The sequence below is a fragment of the Ranitomeya imitator genome, chromosome 2, assembly GCF_032444005.1.
Source record: "Ranitomeya imitator isolate aRanImi1 chromosome 2, aRanImi1.pri, whole genome shotgun sequence".
Classification (NCBI taxonomy): domain Eukaryota; kingdom Metazoa; phylum Chordata; class Amphibia; order Anura; family Dendrobatidae; genus Ranitomeya; species Ranitomeya imitator.
In genome coordinates, this window is record NC_091283.1 from 534,805,989 (window position 1) to 534,820,329 (window position 14,341).

Here is a 14,341-nt window from a genome sequence, read left to right on the forward strand (position 1 = left end):
ACCACCTTTTATTTCTTTCTAGACAATTGTTTAAGACTTTTTTTTCTGGTGTGTACACGAACTCCTTTTGTTAACCGGTGTTTTGATGCCGTCTGAAGAGGTAAATTGCAGTGGCAAGAAATAGGGGATCTGGGGCGGGTATTACCTCTTGTCTTGCAGTATAATAGTACAAGTAAGTGTTATGCATAACATCATGATGCATGATCCGGTCATCAGCCAGTATCTGTCCAAGTACAGTTACCAAGTGCTATTTGGGGCATGGCGGATGTGGAGGCAGATGAATAGGAGGGAGCAGATCCTGAGGAACATTTAGAAAGGTGGAACAGGGAAGAGTTAGATTAGTGAAGTGAGATGATAGGCCTATCTAAAGAGACATGTTTTAGTGCTTGCTCAAAAACGTGTTGGGGCTAATTATGAATCAGATTGTCTGGGGTAGCGCATTCCAGAAAACTGGAGCAGCATGAGAGAAACCTGGAGACGGAAGTGCGAGGTGTGGACTATGGATAATCCGAAGAAAATAGCAGTCTTTCCCACTTTTGTGTAGGGAGATAAAAAGTAAAAAAAAAAAATCAGAAGCCCCGGGGTTTGCACAATTTCAAAATCACAGCAGAAAAAAACGGCTCTACCTCAGCTCCTATTTATGTGAACGGGAGCTGAGCTCGGCGCCTGGGAATGTCCATGACAGTTAATAAATGCTGCGTACAGATGATGGCGGGAATACCGGAGGTTGGATACTGATTGCAGGACCCTGGCCCGGTGACCACGTCGGTGCCTCTTCTGATTAGTATGTCGCCACATATGGCCACTAGTCAGAGGAGGCGCTAGGGAGCTCGCATTAGGATGGCCAGGCGGTGCAGTATGTTATAGTCCGCTGTGTACCTCTGGCAGAATACAGGCGTCGTCCTATAGCTGCACATTGCACAGGCTCCACAGCGCATGCCTGACTGAGTCCTCCAGTACCATAGAGACACGCCTCCCATAGGGCAGAGCGTACAGCCACTCCGGGCGGAAGTACGTCACCGAGGCAGCGGCGTGAAAGGTGAGCGGAGCCGCAATTACTTCCTTTCTTTTCAGGGCGGCCATTGAGCTGGAGCGAGTGAGTAGTCGGCGCTGTGTAATCCCCCGCCATCCTCCGTGTCCCCGCAGGGCAGCGCTCTGTAGCCGCCGGGATGTGGCCGCGCAGTGCCGCTGAGTGGTGCCGGGCGGGTATTGTGGACGTGCTGCCTGTGTTACCGGCCCGGTGTGTACAGGGCTAATGGCGGCGCCCGGTAGTGTGTCCGCACATGGGGGCTCCCAGGTGCCACAGTGGGAGCTGCCAGTACGGGGGTCTCTGGTTCCCCTGTGTACTCGTCTCCCTGGTGTGTGCAGGAGGGGCTGCCGGCCATTAGTAAAGGGGAGTCTGAGGATTACTCTGTGATACTTCGCTGTTCCTAGTGGTGGCGCTACAGGGGAGCTGAACTGGTGTAGGGCTCCACACTGGTGGCTGTGCTCAGCTTCTCTTCAAGGGGGTCGTATTTATCTACAGTGGCCACCCCCTTGAAGTGACACATGTTCGCCCAGTGGCCTTCTCTTAGGGGGCACTGTTGGGGTCTCTTGGTGGCAGTGGGGCTCTGGGCACACAGCGCTGCAGGGATAGCTGCAGGTTTACAGTGGTCACATGGAATGGAGCTTTCGTGCTCATACTGTACCGCTGCTCCATCCATTCCTCGGGACTGTTAGCTTCGCAGAGAATGAATGGCGCAGTGCTTGTCTGGCCTGCCCCTCCATATTGTACCTGAGATTAAGGCCGGTCCATGTGCGTACCTGATTGCCTCCGATCAGTAAATTGTCCTGCAGGTTATTGACCATTTTGTTTTGCACAACCCCTTTAATTATTCCACAACATCCTTCTAGTAGTCCCTGGGGGGTGGGGAGGGGGTCTCATCTGAGGCCCACACACAATATTAGGCATGTCTGTGAATGGTATCTTACTTTGTTTTTAAGATAATTGCTATAGTTTAACTCAACCTGAATTGTATGACCAGGGTTCGTGACTGAGGAGAACACTTGACCCTGGAGACAATCTCCTATTAATGTAATCCTCTCTTCTGCAGACATGGGCAAGTTCATGAAACCAGGGAAAGTGGTGCTTGTTCTGGCAGGGCGCTACGCTGGCCGCAAAGCTGTCATAGTAAAGGTATGTCTGCTCCTAATTTGTTAGTTTTGTGCAATAAAGTTGTTCTAGGGTGGTAATGTGTAAATTGCAGGACTTTGACGTTAGTTTCTTCTGTTACTTCCCTGTCAGAACGTTGATGATGGCACCTCAGACCGTCAGTACAGTCACGCCTTGGTTGCTGGTATTGACCGCTATCCCCGCAAGGTGATTGCCACCATGGGCAAAAAGAGAATTGCCAAGCGATCCAAGATTAAAACGTTTGTGAAAGTCTACAACTACAACCACCTTATGCCAACCAGGTGAGTGCGGGATATTCTGTGTAAGCAGCTGTGTGCCCGGATTTAGCTGCCACTTTGTATACCTGCTACGTGGTAATATTAGGGCCTGCCATGTCTGCAGCAGTTCAGTCTTGTTTCTATTCGGCCACATCATTGTGTAGTCACAGCCCTTAGTCTTGTATGTTGCCTAATGGTAAAAGCAAAACAACGCAAACATTTAACCCCTTAATGACCGCAGATACACCTTTTAATGGCACTGAGAAATAAGGTTATAGCTCCACCCAGCATCAGAAATTCTTGGGGTTCTGTTTTTACCGACCCCAATGTTTCGATCACCACTATTCATGGAATAACGGTGACCACAAAAGTCCGATTTCCCATTTAATTTGTCTCCTCTTGTATGATCTAACACATCAGAGGAGAGAGTAATGGTGTCCCTTGAGCCCTGCCCCCACTACCTCGGGTGTCCCTGACCCTCATGCATCCCAGGCCACCGGCCTCTTCATCCAGGAAGAAAATGGCCAGTCGGCACCCAGCAACAATAGGAAGTTTTTCCTATTGGTTCATTTTGAGCACTGTGATGGACCCCATCAGTGATCAAAATAAAAATAGTAAATCAAACACCCCTTTCTTACACCCTTAGTTCGGTAAAGATGATAAAATAATAAAACTGTATGTATTTCCATTTTTCTGTCGGGGTTTTTCCACTGTTTAGGTACATCAGGGGGACTCCAAACGCAACATGGTGCCACCATTGATTCCAGCCAATTTTACGTTCAAAAAGTCCAAGGGTGCTCCCTCCCTTCTGAGCCCTGCCATGCACCCAAGCAGTGACTTTCCCCCACATACAGGGTATGGATGTACTCAGGAGAAATTGCACAACATATATTTTGGTGACTGGTCAATTTTCTCCTGATATCCTTGTGGAGAAAAAATTGGTTCCAAAGTAAAAAAATTCATGAAAAGTGAAATGTTCATTTTTTTTTTTTTTTTTTTTTTCCCTTCCACATTGCTTTAGTTCTCATGAAGCACCTAAAAGGTTAATAAACTTCTTGAACATGGTTTTGCGCACCTTGAGGGGTGCAGTTTTTATAATGGTGTCACTTTTGGGCACTTTGTTATATTGCCCCCCCCCCCCCCCCAAACTCACTTCAAATGTGAGGTGGTCCCTAAAAAACAATTTTGTTGGTAAAATGAGAAATCGCTGATCAACTCTTTAACCTTTATAACTTCCTAACGAAAACAATTTTTCCAAAATTGTGCTGATGTAAAGTAGACATGTGGGAAATGTTATTTATTAACTATTTTGTGATACCACTCGTAACAAACTGCCTCCCCCCCCCCCCCCCCCCAGAAAAAAAAAATTTCCTTCCACACATGAGTGCATTTAGGGTATGTGCACACGTATTCTGGAGGACTGCAGATTTTTCCGCAGCAGATTTGGAAAAACCGCAGTGCAAAACCGCTGCGTTTTTCCTGCGGATTTATCACGGTTTCTGCTGCGGCTTTACACCTGCAGTTTTCTATTAGAGCAGGTGTTAAACTGCAGTGGAATCTGCACAAAGAATTGACATGCTGCGGAATGTAAACTGCTGTTTCCGTGCAGTTTTTTTTTTCGCAGCATGTGCACTGCGGATTTCGTTTCCCATAGGTTAACATGGTACTTTAAACTCATAGGAAACTGCTGCGGATCCGCAGCAAAATCCGCAGCGTGTGCACATTGCCTTAAAGAGGAGTTTTCACCTGTTTGTAAATGTTGTTCTGGCCACATCAGACTATTTCCTGCAGAGCTGAGAAATTAAGTTAAGGCATCACAGCTTAATTCATCACAGCTTTCACGCCAGAATTCCAGCTTAAAAGTTGCTTCAAAATTTGCAAGATTTACGCTCCATTCCACGTTGCACCAAAATTGTCACATGGTCTTTTCATGAGTTTTTCCTAGTCCTGCTAAAATGGGTAGAGTTGGGTGGGACGGTTATGTGGTAGGGTGTGAAGCCACAGCTAAGGCCTCTTTCACACTTCAGTTATTTGGCGTCAGTCTAAAACCGCCATTTTCCTCAAATAACGGATCCGTCATTTTTTTTGACGGATCCGTTATTTTCCCATAGACTTGCATTAGCGACGGATTGTGACGGATGGTCGTCCGTTCCATCCGCCATGCGACGGATCCGTCGAAATTTGGCGGACGTTTTCTGAAAATAGACGGACATTGTAACGTTTTTTGTCAACGCCGAAATGGCGGATCGCGACGGATCCGTCGCGTCCGCCATTCCATAGAATGGGCGCCTATGGGTGACGGATCCGCCGCAACCGTTTTTTCGGCGGATCCGTCGCCCCAATCCGTTTTTTCAATTGCGCATGCTCCAAAAAGTAGATACTTCTCCCAGACAACCCCCAAGTAACTGATCCGTCAAAAAAACGGATCCGTTAGAACCGTTTTCGCAACAATTGTGACGGATCCGTCAATCCGTCACTATGTCGGTAGTGACTGACGCCAAAAGACTGAAGTGTGAAAGAGGCCTAATCTAATTCATTACTTTGTGGTGTTCCTTACTTCAGAAAGCTTACTTCAGTCCTTCACTTGAGTAAAGGTACTGTCACACATAGCGACGCTGCAGCGATACCGACAACGATCCGGATCGCTGCAGCGTCGCTGGAGAGCTGTCACACAGACAGCTCTCCAGCGACCAACGATCCCGAGGTCCCCGGTAACCAGGGTAAACATCGGGTAACTAAGCGCAGGGCCGCGCTTAGTAACCTGATGTTTACCCTGGTTACCATCCTAAAAAGTAAAAAAACAAACGCTACATACTTACCTTCTGCTGTCTGTCCTCGGCGCTCTGCTTCTCTGGTCTGGCTGTGAGCGCCGGGCAGCCAGAAAGCAGAGCGGTGACGTCACCGCTCTGCTTTCCGGCTGACCGACGCTCACAGCCAGAGCAGGAGGAGAGCAGAGCACAGCGCTGGAGGACAGACGGCTGTAGGTAAGTATGTAGTGTTTGTTTTTTTACTTTTAGGATGGTAACCAGGGTAAACATCGGGTTACTAAGCGCGGCCCTGCGCTTAGTTACCCGATGTTTACCCTGGTTACCAGCAAAGACATCGCTGAATCGGTGTCACACACGCCGATTCAGCGATGTCTACGGGGAGTCCAGCGACGAAATAAAGTTCTGGACTTTCTTCCCCGACCAGCGATCTCCCAGCAGGGGCCTGATCGCTGCTGCCTGTCACACTGGACGATATCGCTAGCGAGGACGCTGCAACGTCACGGATCGCTAGCGATATCGTCTAGTGTGACGGTACCTTAAAGGTACCGTCTCACAGTGGCACTTTGGTCGCTACGACGGCACGATCCGTGACGCTCCAGCATCGCTCCATTATCGCTCCAGCGTCGTAGACTGCTGTCACACTTTGCAATGCACGACGCTGGAGCGATAATTTCATGACGTATGTGCGATGTAGAAGCTGTTGGTTACTATGCGCACATCGTATACAATATCGTGCACACCTTTGTTACACCATGCGATCATGCCGCCACAGCGGGACACTTGACGACGAAAGAAAGTTTCAAACGATCTACTACGACGTACGATTCTCAGCGGGGTCCCTGATCGCAGTAGCGTGTCGGACACAGCGAGATCGTAAGTATATCGCTGGAACGTCACGGATCGTGCCGTCGTAGCGACCAAAGTGCCACTGTGAGACGGTACCCTAAGACTTTTGGCATGGCACGCAGAGACTTGCGTCACTCACACTAAAGATATTTTTCAGGAGTGTCTGACTCCAGTATGCCCTCTCTTCAAGACCTTCGTGAACAATGCCAATCTTCATGAATGCTGGTCCTATATTTTAAACTTCACATCTGTTGTGGCAATATTGGCTTGTAAAGTTAGTTATAATTTGATAAGCTCAACTGGGCTTTCCAGACACTTTTCTGGGGGTATGTACTTCTTCCCTTGCATGAGATTGACCAGTCATGCAGGCAAGTTAAATACACAAGCAACCACTGTCCTTATAATGTAGCTGGCACTTCCCAACTCATACTAACCACTCAGAACGATCGGACTGACGTGAAAGACAGCCGAAACAATGAAGAGATCCAGAAGATAATTAAATCAAGGCTTTATTAATAAAAAACATATCCAGTGCCATAGTGCACAAGCACCTAAACAGGAAATGGGATGCCAGGTTGTACAAATTGCTATAAGCATATATAGCCACACAGTATGGAGCAGATGCCGCACATACTCAATGTATACCACTAGAGTTGCCTAAGCATACTAACAGTGAGACCAAAATAAGCATGTATAATAACAAGAGGCAAATGCCATATCTACCTGCGGCTGACCCAGCGTCCCACCTCACCTTGGGGTCAACCTTGTGCAGGGGAAGAGGTACACACCCCAGAAAAATCTCTAAAAAGCCCCGTTGCGCTTTTCATAAATTATAATCTAAACTTTACAAGCTATTATCTCTGCAACGGGTGAGAAATTAAAAAAAAAAAAAAAAAAAAAAATTACTCTGCTTTGAAGCCACTATCCCATGATATGGCCAGTTTATCTTACTCAAACTGGTGGAAGGGCCTCTAAATAACTGCATGGCAAAATGGAGAGCTGCCACCTGTCAAAGTCTGCAGGATAAGTTCACACTAGGCGTTCTTGCTTCATTTTTTTTTTTAATGCTGATTTTCAGCTGTTTTACAGTACTGGCAAAGCCTGAGACTTCAGAAATGTCATGCACCCACATTATTTTGTCATTAGTATTTTGTGCATCTTTGTCCTTTCAGATTTTTTTTTTTCTCCCATTGAAATTGATGGGTAATGAAAACAAGCAAGTCCAGCTTATGAAACCTATTTTTGATTGTATATATTTTTTTTTCCCCAGATTTACTGAGAAGGCAGTTGGGATTAGTACAGTTCAGTTTAATTAAATTAGTGGTGTACAAAGTAAAGATTGGAATGAGTTGTGAGATTGAACAATGCCTATGGCTGACCAAGGTGTGAGATTGAGATGCTCAGGCATTGTGCAAAGAGTGAAAGTTGGTTACCTACAAACTCCATGCACTACCAGTGTATTGGGTAAATTACTCCAGACCAAATCACCGAAAAGTTACACTTGCATGCATATTTTTTTTTTCATGAACCAGTGTCTTGTATTGGTGACCTGTGTTCATGTGTCTGGTGGAATCAGAGCTGATCTTTGGGATCCTCAAAAATGCACCAAAACATGCGTTTTTGACTGCTTGTTAATAGTGCAGGTTTTGCAGAAAGGGGGAAAAAATGTCTAGTGTGAGCTTAGCCTTAGTGGTTTTCCAGGCAATAAACATTTTATCGAATGCCTCAGGCATAGAGAATCAATACTCTGGGCACCCGCATTGTGCAGCAGGGATGCGAGGCAGACATTACATGGCTTCTTTGCAAAAATGGCGGTCTCTGAGTATTTGAAGGATGTGCTTCTCTACGCTAAGTATGCGTCTGCAAATATCAGTCTTCCAGGATATTTTACCATAACATAATGCAAGAACACCCACCTCCTTGAAGCAAATAAAGTCAACTACTTATTAGTTGTTTGTTTTTACCAAATGTCTGAAAATATTTAATTTTAAGTGTTTGGTCATGGATTTTCTTTGTTTCTGCAGATACTCTGTTGACATCCCTCTTGACAAGGCTGTAGTGAATAAAGACGTTTTCAGGGACCCAGCTCTGAAGCGTAAAGCCAGGAGGGAGGCCAAAGTAAAATTTGAGGAGAGGTTGGTATATCATGCTGCAAGATTTTAATATCGCAAAACTTTCTGCTGCGTTATTTATTATGCTTTGCTTTTATACCGCTATCATATTCTGCAGAACTGTCCCCAATGGGGCTTCCAATCTAAATTCCCCATCAGTATGTGTTTGGAGTGTGGGAAGAAACACGAGCGAGCATACAAACTCCTCGCAGATGTTGCCCTTGGTGGGATTTGAATATGGGACCCCGGCGCTGCACTGCTAACCACTGAGCCACCATGCTGCCCATGTTAGTTTTGTTCTGTCGGTTCTCCTATTTCACTTTCCTGGGTGATTAACAATCTGCCCTGCTATTCTGACAGACCTACTGAGTGAATAGAATTCACGGATCCTATGTGAGCTAAAGACTGCCTGTTTTTGTTGGTGACATGCTGCTGTTTTTACACTGATCCCCTTTGGTTCAGGACAGTTATCTATTAGAACCGAAAGCGACTGCACAGTGTAATTTACATGGATATTTTCATTGCCCCCTGTGATGGTTGTTTTTTTGTCTGGAGTGTATACACAATTAATGATGAGTATACTCGTTACTTGAGAGATCCCAAACATGCTCGGGTGATCTCCGAGTATTTGGATGTGCTCTGAGATTTAAGTTACCGTCACACTAGACGATATCGCTAGCGATCCGTGACGTTGGAGCGTCCTGGCTAGCGATATCGTCTAGTGACACGCAGCAGCGATCAGGCCCCTGCTGTGATGTCGCTGGTCGGGGAAGAAAGTCCAGAACTTTGTTTCGTCGCTGGATCTCCCGCTGACATTGCTGAATCGGTGTGTGTGACGCCGATTCAGCGATGTCTTCACTGGTAACCAGGGTAAACATCGGGTTACTAAGCTTAGGGCCGCGCTTAGTAACCCAATGTTTACCCTGGTTACCATCGTTAAAGTAAAAAAAACAACCACTACATACTTACCTACTGCTGTCTGTCCCCGGCGCTGGGCTTCTCTGCACTCCTCCTGCACTGACTGTGAGCACAGCGGCCGGAAAGCAGAGCGGTGATGTCACCGCTCTGCTTTCCGGCTGCCCGGCGCTCACAGCCAGAGCAGAGAAGCATAGCGCCGGGGACAGACAGCGGTAGGTATGTAGTGGTTGTTTTTTTACTTTAACGATGGTAACCAGGGTAAACATCGGGTTACTAAGCGTGGCCCTGCGCTTAGTAACCCGATGTTTACCCTGGTTACCGGCATCGTTGGTCGCTGGAGAGCTGTGTGACAGCCCTCCAGCGACCAAACAGCGACGCTGCAGCGATCCGGATCGTTGTCGGTATCGCTGCAGCGTCGCTTAGTGTGACGGTACCTTTAGTTTGACGCTGTAGCTGCATGATTTGCGACTGCTAGATAGGCAACCCCCACATGTCTTCAGGCTGGATAGCAGCCGTAAATCATGCAGCAGCGGCGTCAAACTAAATCTCAGAGCACACCAAAATACTTGGAGATCACTCGAGCAACGAGCATACACTCTTATCACTATAAGCTATCTGTGGAATTTATCATGATTGGAACAAGTCCTGCACATGGCTGCTTTACGTTACATGTAGATTTGGCGTAGATAAAGGCAAAGTTTGATACACAAATTTTTACGTAAAACACTTTTACAGCACTTGATTGACTCTTTAATTCCCTATTGGAGTTAAGGTACTGTTACACTAAACGACTTATCAACGATCACGACCAGCGATACGACCTGGCCGTGATCGTTGTGTGGTCGCTGGCTCTCTCCAGCGACCAACGATCAGGGGAAAGACTTCGGCATCGTTGAAACTGTCTTCAACGATGCCAAAGTCCCCGGGTAACGAGGGTAAACATCGGGTTACTAAGTGCAGGGCCGCGCTTAGTAACCCGATATTTATCCTGGTTACCATTGTAAAAGTAAAAAAAAACGCTACATACTCACATTCCGATGTCTGTCACGTCCTCCGATGTCTGTCACGTCCCCCGTCGTCCGCTTCCCTGCACTGACTGTCAGCGCCGGCCGTAAAGCAGAGCTGTGCTCTGCTTTACGGCCGGCGCTGACAGTCAGTGCAGGGAAGCGGACGGCGGGGGATGTGACACATTGGAATGTAACTGTGGCTTTTTTTTTTTTTTTAACTTTTACAATGGTAACCAGGGTAAATATCAGGTTACTAAGCGCGGCCCTGCACTTTGTAACCTGATATTTACCCTGGTTACAAGTGAACACATCGCTGGATCGGCGTCACACACGCCGATCCAGCGATGACAGCGGGTGATCAGCGACCAAAAAAGGTCCTGATCATTCCCCAACGATCTCCCAGCAGGGGCCTGGTCGCTGTCACGAGATTGTTAGCGGGATCGTTGCTACGTCACCAAAAGCGTGACGTTGCAACGATATCGTTAACGAAATTATGTGTGAAGGTACCTTTAGTTTGCATTTTATAAGTTTGCCTTTGCCTCACTTGCAATGCTCTGTTTACTGACAGTCTTATAACAATCTGTTTAAAATGCAGTCAACTTTGTCCTCGTGCTCACAACCATATTTTCAGTGTCTGGGGGCAATGTCAGACCGACCTCTGGTCTGTGGACTAACAGCCTCACAGGCATGATTAGTAGTGATGAGCGAATATGCTCGTTACTCGATATTTCTCGAGCATGCTCGGGGGTCCTCCAAGTTTTTTTTTTGTGCTCGGAGATTGTTTTTCTTGCCGCAGCTGAATGATTTACATCTGTTAGCCAACATAAGTACATGTGGGGATTCCCTAGCAACTATGCACCCCCCACATGTACTCAGCCTGGCTAACAGATGTAAATCATTTAGCTTTGGCAAGAAAAACTAAATCTGAGCACCAAAAAATACTCTGAGGACCCCCGAGCATGCTCGAGAAATCGCGAATAACGAGTATATTCGCTCATCACTAATGATTAGGCATTGCGGCCTGAATGTAGACCATGAAATGGTCGTGTGAATGCCCTCTTTATCAGAACACAGGTTTCCATCCTGATTATGTGTGGATTGACAATATGAACTAACTCTTGAAAGCCCTGATTTGTGGGGGATTGTCCCAAAAAAATCGCTGAAAGTTTGCTGAAAAACCTGAAGTCTCTATTTACCGTATATACTCTAGTATAAGCGGGACCCCCCCCCTAATTTTGCCACACAAAAAAACTGAGAAGTTAATGAATCGTATAAGCCTAGGGTGGAAAATGCAGCAGCTACTGGTAAAATTCAAAAATAAAAATAAATACAAATAAAAGTAAAATTAATTGAGATCAGTAGTTTAAGTGTTTTTGAATATCCATATTGAATCAGGAGCCCCATATAATGCTCCATACAGTTCATGGGCCCCATGAATTGCTCCATACAAAATACACCCCATATAATGCTCCATACAGTGTATGATGGGCTCCATAAGATGCTCCTTATTAAAATATGCTCCCTATAATGCACAAATGTTGATTATGGCCCCATAAGATGCTCCATAGAGATATTTGCACCATATAATGCTGATTATGGCCCCATAAGATGCTCCATACAGGTATTTGCCCCATTTAATAAAAATTAAAAATCACATACTCTCCTCTCAGGCCCCCTGCACTTGCTATATTCACCTGTATACCAACCCCCCGGTCACACGGTACCGCTCAATACAGTAATGAGCGGTACCATGTGACCGCTCACTACAGGAAGAAGCTGCCGGAGAAGCAGGGACCGTGCCAGGAGCAGGTGAGTAATATTACACAGCTCCTCTCCCCCTCCCCTGCTGACCCCTGGGTATGACTCGAGTTTAAGCCGAGAGGGGCACCTTCAGCCTAAAAAAGGGGCTGAAATTCTCGGCTTATACTCAAGTATATACGGTACTTCTATTGAAAACTTCACTGTTCATATGTTTCAATCTTTTTTTTGGTTTTTTACTCCAAGCATTTTAAGGCTGTCAATCCGTCAAATGATTACCCAGTGTGAATTTAGTCCATGTTTTACAAAAGTCTGGGAAAGCTACAAAGATTTTTTGGCCTTATGAAATGCTAGCGTTTAATTAATGGATGTCTATAAATGTAAGGATTGCCCATAAGAAAAAAAAAAAAAAAAGTTTTAAAAATGCTTTGGGACAGAAAACGTGACAAAACAAAGCATTTCCTGATGCGGGTGTCTTGTTTTTTGTGGTCTAACGTTCACTAAAGGGAGCGTCCCACTAAATTAATTCCATACTGCAGGCAGCATGAATCTGATCCCAAATGTGAGACTGCAGCCAGGTATGTGTTTGTGTTTTTTTTTTTTTTTTTTTAAACTGCCATGTTTCAGATAAAACAAAATTTGAAATCTCGGCCAGGAACTAAAGGCAACACCTAACTAAGGCCCCTTTCACGCCACCATATGCTTTTTTTTTTTTTTTCCCCCCTCATAGACATGTATTAGCAACAGATGGACTCGTGTTTCATCCGTCGTTAGCCGGATCCATCAAAAATTGTTTGTCTGGCGGCCAGAGACAACGGACATAGTAATGTTTGTTTTTGTGTCTGTCGAAAAAAAACGGACAGCAGCGGAACCATTTCCGCTTTTCGTTTGCTAGAATGGAAGCCTATGGCGCCGGATCCATCAAATTATGGAATTGGTGCCGGATTCCTTTTTTTTTTTTTTTTTTTTGGATCAAATTGGCAGGATCAGCTAGTCAGATCCAGTGAAAAATAGGATCCGTCGCATCAGTTTTTCAGTCTGCAACGGAACCGTCGAGCCAACCGGGTGTATGACTGATGGCAAAATACTGATGTGTGAAAGGGTCATAACCCCGGGCAGCCACTGACTGATGTCTCTGCACACCGCTACAGATGATTAACATGTCTCTCCCTGTGAATACACATGGAAGATGCTATCCAACTAGAACGACGCACGGAGAAGAAGCTGGTTGGGGCCATGCCGGTAGTCGGGTAGCTCTGTATAGTACTCGGCCAGCCAGTCTAGGGGAGACGCTGACTGTCTGGCCTGGTACTAGTCAGCCAAAATGTATAGTCCCTGACCGGCTCTCGTATACTTTCTCTAAAAAAGTAGCATTTAAAAATAAAATATATCCAGCTGCAACTGTACAGTCGGCACTTACACTCATGCTGCCTGTGTTATAAAACCCCATGCCACAACATCCTCATTTTCTCCAACATATGACTGATCAATACACTGACAGATGCCAGCTGGAAGGAGTTGTGGAGATGCTACATTTATGGGCAGTGGAGCAAAACTATAGTACAGGAACAGTAATGTTGGGTTTGTGGCATGCTGTAAAGATTTGTGCACCTAATAGTTATTACATGTTTCATCTTTAGTAGAAGCATCTCCTTATTGAGTTTAACTTCTGATAATTTTATCAAATTTCTTCAATGTATTTTCCTTCTGTCTCTTGCAGGTACAAGACAGGCAAAAACAAGTGGTTCTTCCAGAAGCTGCGGTTCTAAATCACTTCATTTTGTCCAAAATTAAAGTTTATGAAAAAACATTACTTATAAGTGTCATTTTGTTTTGGATGTGAATTATATGTTGAACGATCTTTATTTAGCAGATCTACAGGCAAGACACTAAGCCATTGTATACAGAACATTGAATACAGGTGTTTTTGTTTTTTTTTGTTTTTTACAGTTATGTAACATACTGTTAGACATTTTCTCTAGACTTTTGCAGTATATTAAAGCTGAGGCCAAAAAAGTTGCTTTGATCTTGTACTACGGACTTGTGCTCATGAAGAGCTCCAACAGGTGCTTCTCACAAAATTAGATAATCACATTTATTTTTGTTGTTCAATACAGAAAGTGAAACTCAGTCATTACAAACAGTGATCTATTTCAAATGTTTGTTAATGTTGATGATTATGGCTTACAGCCAATGACAACCCAAAAGTCATTATCCCAGTAACTTAGAATAATTAACAAAACACCTGCAAAGGCTTCCTAAGCATTTAAAAAGATCCCTTAGTCTTTCAGTAGGCTCCCCAAATCATGGGGAAGACTGCTGACCTGACAGATGTCCAGAAGAGTCATTGACACACTCCACAAGGAGGGTAGGCCACAAAAAGGTCATTGCTAAAGAAGCTGGCTGTTCAGAGTGCTATATCCAAGCATATTAATGGAAAGTTGAGTGGAAGGAAAGTGTGGTAGGAAAAGGTGCACAAGCAACCGGGATAACAGCCTTGAAA

At 45.3% G+C, this 14,341-nt stretch overlaps 1 protein-coding gene across 1 annotated transcript; it reads left to right on the top strand.

The window, feature by feature from the left end:
• Positions 1 to 1,036: 1,036 nt before the first annotated feature.
• Positions 1,037 to 13,651, top strand: RPL27 (ribosomal protein L27). Its single transcript, XM_069751878.1, has 5 exons — positions 1,037 to 1,096; positions 2,094 to 2,176; positions 2,285 to 2,454; positions 8,069 to 8,179; positions 13,559 to 13,651. The coding sequence occupies exons 2-5, from the start codon at positions 2,096 to 2,098 to the stop codon at positions 13,605 to 13,607; spliced, it is 411 nt and encodes a 136-aa protein (XP_069607979.1). The 5' UTR covers positions 1,037 to 1,096; positions 2,094 to 2,095; the 3' UTR covers positions 13,608 to 13,651.
• The last annotated feature ends 690 nt before the right edge of the window (positions 13,652 to 14,341 follow it).

Bases quoted from the DNA above. Each gene is read 5' to 3' on its own strand.
- RPL27 (XM_069751878.1), top strand. From the start codon at position 2,096: ATGGGCAAGTTCATGAAACCAGGGAAAGTGGTGCTTGTTCTGGCAGGG. The intron at 2,455-8,068 runs GTGAGTGCGGGA...TTGTTTCTGCAG, and splicing joins AACCACCTTATGCCAACCAG to ATACTCTGTTGACATCCCTC. The intron at 8,180-13,558 runs GTTGGTATATCA...TGTCTCTTGCAG, and splicing joins AAAGTAAAATTTGAGGAGAG to GTACAAGACAGGCAAAAACA.